The 7,929-nt window shown below is 48.0% G+C and overlaps 1 protein-coding gene across 1 annotated transcript in view; it reads left to right on the forward strand.

The window, feature by feature from the left end:
* The first annotated feature begins 952 nt into the window (after window positions 1–952).
* The window catches only part of tmeff2b (transmembrane protein with EGF-like and two follistatin-like domains 2b), a 7,735-nt gene continuing 758 nt past the window's right edge, over window positions 953–7,929 (forward strand). The window contains exons 1-8 of the mRNA XM_071330424.1: window positions 953–1,589; window positions 3,972–4,078; window positions 4,786–4,915; window positions 5,000–5,047; window positions 5,136–5,229; window positions 5,540–5,688; window positions 5,854–6,112; window positions 6,583–7,929. The exon at window positions 6,583–7,929 is cut by the window's right edge and continues 758 nt beyond it. Coding sequence (XP_071186525.1) covers window positions 1,409–1,589; window positions 3,972–4,078; window positions 4,786–4,915; window positions 5,000–5,047; window positions 5,136–5,229; window positions 5,540–5,688; window positions 5,854–6,112; window positions 6,583–6,679 — 1,065 coding nt within the window. The 5' untranslated portion in view covers window positions 953–1,408 and the 3' untranslated portion in view covers window positions 6,680–7,929. The remainder of the gene's footprint in view (window positions 1,590–3,971; window positions 4,079–4,785; window positions 4,916–4,999; window positions 5,048–5,135; window positions 5,230–5,539; window positions 5,689–5,853; window positions 6,113–6,582) is intronic.

Genomic DNA, 7,929 nt, shown 5'->3' on the forward strand with positions numbered 1-7,929 from the left:
GGGGAGGGTAAGGGGGAAATAGATATAGAGGGGAACTTTATACACTTGATGTGAGTGATTTACATGTGATAGCATGATATCTCCTCTTCCTGTTTGGCTCTTTGTGTGTCTGGATAAAACCACGCAATACGATTTGTCATCAGTACACAGGAGTGTGTGTGTGTGTGTGTGTGTGTGTGTGGTGTGTGTGTGTGTGTGTGTGTGTGTGTGTGTGTGTGTGTGTGTGTGTGTGTGTGTGTGTGTGTGTGTGTGTGTGTGTGTGTGTGTGTGTGTGTGTGTGTGTGTGTGTGTGTGTGTGTGTGTGTGTGTGTGTGACTTTCTCTATACCACGGATGGCTAATTGGGGTTATCTGTGGGCTCCAGTGTTACCAATTCGTTCCAGACGGTGAACTCACACAAACAGGGGATTGTGCTTCATACAAACACACACACACACACACAGAAACCACAGTGAGAAGTGAAGTGGAGACCTGAGGAGAAGAGAGAAAAAGATCCACTGTTATCTGATTTAACACAGCTGCAAAAAAAGATCCATCTGTATGTGTGTGTGTGTGTGTGTGTATGATGTAAGTGTTAATATCCCTGATTGTGACGCGCTGGAGCCAGCTGCGTTTGATATGATCCGGAAGTTTAAAACCACGGGCCGTCTGAGTGACTCTTTGTTTTATTTCATCCAGCTGCCCAGAGGAAACATGTTTCACGAGATTCAGTGGCTTAATTGAATTTCGACAACCGGTTTGGGTGGGAGCTAAGTCAATTGAACAATTGTGCCACTACACAGACCCCCCACGTGCATCACGTGTGCCATAACGCACATTTTGGTACCACATGCACACACACCCACACACACACACACATACACATTCACACCCATCTCGTAAACCAATCGGAGTTCTAGGATATCCTTGGCACCTCCTCCCCTGCTAGGCAACTAATCGCGCAGACATCACAGGCATTAGCCTATCACATCTCCACTGAGTGACAGTGACACCAAGAGGAAACCATCTGAAGAGTTATAACCTACTGCCAAACAGTCCTGAGTACTGGCTCAACCACACGATTACAGGACTTTCATTTCAGGATTATCTCTCTCTCTCTCTCTCTCTCTCTCTCTCTCTCTCTCTCTCTCTCTCTCTCTCTCTCTCTCTCTCTCTCTCTCTCTCTCTCTCTCTCTCTCTCTCTCTCTCTCTCTCTCTCTCTCTCTCTCTCTCTCTCTCTCTCTCTATCTCACTCACACACAGCGCATCGGACCATTTCAAACCAGCAGCAGCAACTCAGACCTGTATAGCCGCCGTGGGGACTCCGCACCGCAGACTCCCTCGGTGTGGGAAAATGTGTGTTCTCCCTCGGCTGACCTCCATCCCAGACCAAAAGCCACCGGAGAGAGTGTGCAACTCCTGCCCGTGAGATGCATCTCCGAGCAGGGCGTCACGAGCGCAGACGCCCGCCGTCGTGGATATGGACAAGGTTTGACCGGGTTTGGCTCGCTGCCATGGCGGTTGTGATGTGGATACCGATGAGACCGCTCCAAGCTTTTCCCACCGCTTCCCTCAGCCACTGTCAGACTCCTACCGGCTGGAACTGCTCTGGTAAACTACAACAACAACACGTGTTGACTTGCAGGAAGTATAGATACATGAAGGTGAAATGTTAATGAGAGTTGTGTCTGACTGAGGAGTGGGAGGGATCTGTCTGACTGAGGAGTGGGAGGGATCTGTCTGACTGAGGAGTGGGAGGGATCTGTCTGACTGAGGAGTGGGAGGGATCTGTCTGACTGAGGAGTGGGAGGGATCTGTCTGACTGAGGAGTGGGAGGGATCTGTCTGACTGAGGAGTGGGTGGGTGAGATCTGTCTGACTGAGGAGTGGGTGGGTATGATCTGTCTGACTGAGGAGTGGGTGGGTGGGTCTGATCTGTCTGACTGAGGAGTGGGTGGGTGAGATCTGTCTGACTGAGGAGTGGGTGGGTGGGATCTGTCTGACTGAGGAGTGGGTGGGTGAGATCTGTCTGACTGAGGAGTGGGTGGGTGGGATCTGTCTGACTGAGGAGTGGGTGGGTGGGATCTGTCTGACTGAGGAGTGGGTGGGTGAGATTTGTCTGACTGAGGAGTGGGTGGGTGGGATCTGTCTGACTGAGGAGTGGGAGGGTGGGATCTGTCTGACTGAGGGGTGGGTGGGTGGGATCTGTCTGACTGGTGAGTGGGTGGGTGAGATCTGTCTGACTGAGGAGTGGGTGGGTGGGATCTGTCTGACTGAGGAGTGGGTGGGTGAGATCTGTCTGACTGAGGAGTGGGTGGGATCTGTCTGACTGAGGAGTGGGTGGGTGGGATCTGTCTGACTGAGGAGTGGGTGGGTGAGATTTGTCTGACTGAGGAGTGGGTGGGTGGGATCTGTCTGACTGAGGAGTGGGTGGGTGGGATCTGTCTGACTGAGGAGTGGGTGGGTGGGATCTGTCTGACTGAGGAGTGGGTGGGTGGGATCTGTCTGACTGAGGAGTGGGTGGGTGTGCATGTAATCAGGTTGTACCATGTATTATCAGTGGTAGGCAATGGGACTGATTCTCCTATCTCGATCCCTCTATAGGACACAATTACGTACAACCCCATTGCAACCCCATCTTGTAACAAGTAGGCTAACAGACACACACACTAATCCACATGTTGAGCTCTCTGTTGAAAAAATATTGTTTATAAATCTGGAGCTTCCTAAAGGTTGAATAGATATAACCGATTAGGAGGTAGACTGAAGAAACCTCTCCTCTACTGAGGAGGTGGACTGAAGAAACCTCTCTTCTACTGAGGAGATGGACTGAAGAAACCTCTCCTCTACTGAGGAGATGGACTGAAGAAACCTCTCCTCTACTGAGGAGATGGACTGAAGAAACCTCTCCTCTACTGAGGAGATGGACTGAAGAAACCTCTCCTCTACTGAGGAGTTGGACTGAAGAAACCTCTCCTCTACATGAGGAGATGGACTGAAGAAACCTCTCCTCTACTGAGGAGATGGACTGAAGAAACCTCTCCTCTACTGAGGAGATGGACTGAAGAAACCTCTCCTCTACAGGAGGAGAAGGACTGAAGAAACCTCTCCTCTACAGGAGGAGAGGGACTGAAGAAACCTCTCCTCTACAGGAGGAGATGGACTGAAGAAACCTCTCCTCTACTGAGGAGATGGACTGAAGAAACCTCTCCTCTACTGGAGGAGATGGACTGAAGAAACCTCTCCTCTACAGGAGTAGATGGACTGAAGAAACCTCTCCTCTACTGAGGAGATGGACTGAAGAAACCTCTCCTCTACTGAGGAGATGGACTGAAGAAACCTCTCCTCTACAGGGGAGTTGGACTGAAGAAACCTCTCCTCTACAGGGGAGTGGACTGAAGAAACCTCTCCTCTACTGGAGGAGATGGACTGAAGAAACCTCTCCTCTACAGGGGAGATGGACTGAAGAAACCTCTCCTCTACTGGACTCAAGCTCAGGACGACAGGATGGAAATAAGCACCAACACAGCTTGAACCCTACATCAGATTGACAGCTAGGATGGGCTGAAGGACTAAGTAAAAGTTGTTGAATGTCAACAGTTGCAGATGACTTCAAATAAACCAGTCTTGTTGCCTTGTCCTCTTCCTCCCCCTCTTCCAGCCCTGTGTGTCCTTCCCAAAATGTGGTCGTTCCTACTCTCCTCTGTTCCTCTCCTCCTCCTCGCTCCCCCGTTCTTTGGAGGAGGGAGCCAGAACTAACGGGAAGTAAAAATACCCCAGTAATGGTGGTGCTATTCTGGCCCCACCATCTGTTTTACAGAGGACACACCGTAGGCGAGACACACACGGGCAGCAGTTACCACAGCCCTGGGCTCCAGTGGAGCGTGAACAAGGCACAAACAAGGCCACTGGAAGACATGTTGGATCTATGGTGGGTCCTCAGAGAGCCATTGTGGATCTATGGTTGATCCTCTTTCTATCTGTCTCTGTGTAGATTCAGAGGAGAGGGACTCTGTCTTCCAGTGTGACACAGACTCCTGTCAGTATGACGGGGAGTGTCTAAAGATAGCAGAGGCCATGACCTGCATCTGTGACTTTAAGGTAAGCATCTCTCTCTGTGTGTGTTTCTCTTTCTCTCTGTCTCTTCTTCCCTATTTCTTCCCTATTTCCTCTCACTCTCTTTCCTTTGAGGCATCTCTGTCGTCTTGTATTTTTACTCTGAGTGGACAAAGCCTCTCTGTGTTGCAACACCAGTCACAGTCACATTGCTCCTATTTAACACACACACACACACACACACACACACACACACACACACACACACACACACACACACACACACACACACACACACACACACACACACACACACACACACACACACACACACACAGTGTTCATTTCAATTTGTACACTACAGTAAAGTAAGCAACATCAGTACATCTCCATGAATGTGTGCCATAAAGAAGCAGATATGAAACATTCTTGTGGTCGCTGAAGATATACATCAATAAAGTTCAGTTTAACATATCAATGAAAGCTCTCTGTCTCTCTCTCTCTCTCTCTCTCTCTCTCTCTCTCTCTCTCTCTCTCTCTCTCTCTCTCTCTCTCTCTCTCTCTCTCTCTCTCTCTCTCTCTCTCTCTCTCTCTCTCTCTCTCTCTCTCTCTCTGTCTCTCTGTCTCTCTGTCTCTCTCTCTGTCTCTCTGTCTCTCTCTCTCTCTCTCTCTCTCTCTCTCTCTCTCTCTCTCTCTCTCTCTCTCTCTCTCTCTCTCTCTCTCTCTCTCTCTTTCTCTCTCTCTCTCTGCAGTGTAGTGCAGATTATTCCCCGGTGTGTGGTTCCAACAATCACAGATATCAGAACGAGTGTTTTCTGAGACGGGAAGCCTGTCAGCTTCAGACGGAGATACACACTGCATCTCTGGGCCCTTGTCCTACAGGTACCACTAGTTTGGGGTCTCCTCCACTGGAATGTCTTACTGCGGAATGTGACCTGAATCTGAATATATCATGTTCTCTTGCAGACGCTGGTTCAGGATCAGGTGATGGTGGCGAAGGTGTTTCTCTCCCAGGTCTGAATTATTATCTACACGCATTTACACACGTGACCACACACAGGTTACCACAAACACACACACAACAACAATCTCTCTCTGTTAGAGAGTTCTGGAGAGGCTGGTGTGGGACAGAGGGACTCGTCCTGTGAGATGTGTCAGTTTGGATCGCAGTGTGACGAAGACGCAGAAGATGTATGGTGAGAGAGGGATGAGAGGAGGGAGAGAGGAGATGGAGGGGGAAGAGGGAGAAGAGGGACAGAGGGGGAGAGGAAGGAGGAAAGGAAAAAAGTGGGAGGAGGCAGGAAGGGAGAGAGGGAGACAACGGATGGAGAGGAAGGGGGAGGAGAGGAGAGAGATTGGTGTAGAATTTCAGTAATGGACAATGTGGATGTGAGACAGCATTAAATATGTAGGAACTTAGCAATTACCCTGTGTGCATTAATACAGGAAGAACATGAATACACACACACACACACACACACAGTACTGAGTCTCGTCTCTCCCTAGGTGTGTGTGTAACATCGACTGTTCCCACATCAGTTTCAACCCTGTGTGTGCTTCGGACGGCCGTTCCTATGACAACCCCTGTCAGGTAAAGGAGGCCTCGTGTCAGAGACAGGAGAGGATCGAGGTCACACACCTGGGCCACTGCCACGGTACACAAACACACACACACATACCTCACACACACACACGTGCGTGCGCAACACACACACACACAAGTTCCATTAGAACCACAAAATGTAGAAAAGCAATGTTTTATAAGTAAAGACAAGCTACACATGTCATTGTGTGAAATATCAGTTGTGCTCTTTTCTCAGGGGAGGGGGGCGTGTACATCCCCTGTCCTTCCCGCTACAGGAACTACTGTCTCCATGGAGACTGTCAATACCCTGACAACCTGGGCCCGCCCTCCTGTAGCTGCCATGCAGGGTTCAGCGGGCCCCAGTGTGAGCAGAAGGACTACAACGTTCTGTTTGTGGTTCCTGGCTCTGGAAAGACCCGCTATGTTCTCATCGCCTCCGTCATCGGAGCGCTGCAGATCACCATTATCACCCTGGTGGTGCTGTGTGTCACAAGGTCAGTACACACACACTTACACACACACACTTACACACACTGTTTAGATTGCTCATCAAAGTTGACCACCCCGCTTTGTGACACAACTCTTTAATTTATTTGGATTCTGCTCTGCCTGTTGTTGTTGATGTTGTTGTTTTGACTGTTGTTCTTGTTGTTTTGATTGTTTTTAATGCTGCTGTTGTTGGTGTTGTTGTTTTGACTGTTGTTGTTGTTTGATTGTTTTTAATGTTGCTGTTGTTGGTGTTGTTGTTTTGACTGTTATTGTTGTTTTGACTGTTGTTGTTGTTTGAATGTTTGTGTTGTTGGTGTTGTTGTTTTGACTGTTTGTGTTGTTGCTGTTGTTGGTGTTGTTGTTTTGTCTGTTGTTGGTGTTGTTGTTTTGTCTGTTGTTGGTGTTGTTGTTTTGAATGTTGTTATTGTTGTTTTGACTGTTGCTGTTGTTTTGACTGTTGTTATTTCTCTGCCAGGAAGTGCCCTGGGAAGAAGAGGAAGTCTGTCCAGAAGCAGAGTGGGGCTCTGTACGATACAGACAGCACGCTCCGCACTGCTACTCTTCCCATCTGACACACCACATATACAGTTGGAGTCGGAGGTTTACATACACCCTAGCAAAATACATTTTAACTCAGTTTTTCACAATTCCTGAAACTTAATCAGAGTAAAAATTCCCTGTCTTAGGTCAGTTAGGATCACCACTTTATTTTAAGAATGTGAAATGTCAGAATAATAGTAGAGAGAATTATTTATTTCAGCTTTTATTTCTTTCATAACAATCCCAGTGGGTCAGAAGTTTACATACACTTAACTAGTATTTGGTAGCAAATTGTTTAACTTGGGTCAAATGTTTCGGGTAGCCTTCCACAAGCTTCCCACAATAAGTTGGGTGAATTTTGGCCCATTCCTCCTGACAGAGCTGGTGTAACTGTCAGGTTTGTAGGCCTCCTTGCTCGCACACGCTTTTCAGTTCTGTCCCAACATTTTCTATGGGATTGAGGTCAGGGCTTTGTGACGGCCACTAATACCATGACTTTGTTGTCCTTAAGCCATTTTGCCACAACTTTGGAAGTATGCTTGGGGTCATTGTCCATTTTTAAGACCCATTTGCGACCAAGCTTTAACTTCCTGACTGATGTCTTGAGATGTTGCTTCAATTTCTCTATATCATTTTCCCTCCTCATGATGCCATCACTTTTGTGACGTGCACCAGTTCCTCCTGCAGCAAAGCACCCCCATAACATGATGCTGCCACTCCACTGCTTCATGGTTGGGATGGTGTTCTTCAGCTTGCAAGCCTCCCCTTTTTCCTCCAAACATAACGATGGTCATTATGGCCAAACAGTTCTATTTTTGTTTCATCAGACCAAAGGACATTTGTCCGAAAAGTACGATATTTGTCCCCATGTGCAGTTGCAAACCGTAGTCTGGCTTTTTTTATGGTGGTTTGGGAGCAATGGCTTCTTCCTAGCTGAGCGGCCTTTCAGGTAATGCCGATATAGGACTCGTTTTACTGTGGATAAAGATACTTTTGTACCTGTTTCCTCCAGTATCTTCACAAGGTCTTTTGCAGTTGTTCTGAGATTGATTTGCACTTTTCGCACCAAAGTACATTCATCTCTAGGAGACAGAACGCGTCTCCTTCCTGAGCAGTATGACGGCTGCGTGGTCCCATGGTGTTTATACTTGCATACTATTGTTTGTACAGATGAACGAGGTACCTTCAGGCGTTTGGAGATTGCTCCCAAGGATGACCCAGACCTGTGGAGGTCTACAATGTATTTTCTGAGGTCTTGGCTGATTTCTTTTGATTTCCCCAT

This window comes from Salvelinus alpinus, chromosome 10 (genome assembly GCF_045679555.1).
Source record: "Salvelinus alpinus chromosome 10, SLU_Salpinus.1, whole genome shotgun sequence".
Lineage (NCBI taxonomy): Eukaryota > Metazoa > Chordata > Actinopteri > Salmoniformes > Salmonidae > Salvelinus > Salvelinus alpinus.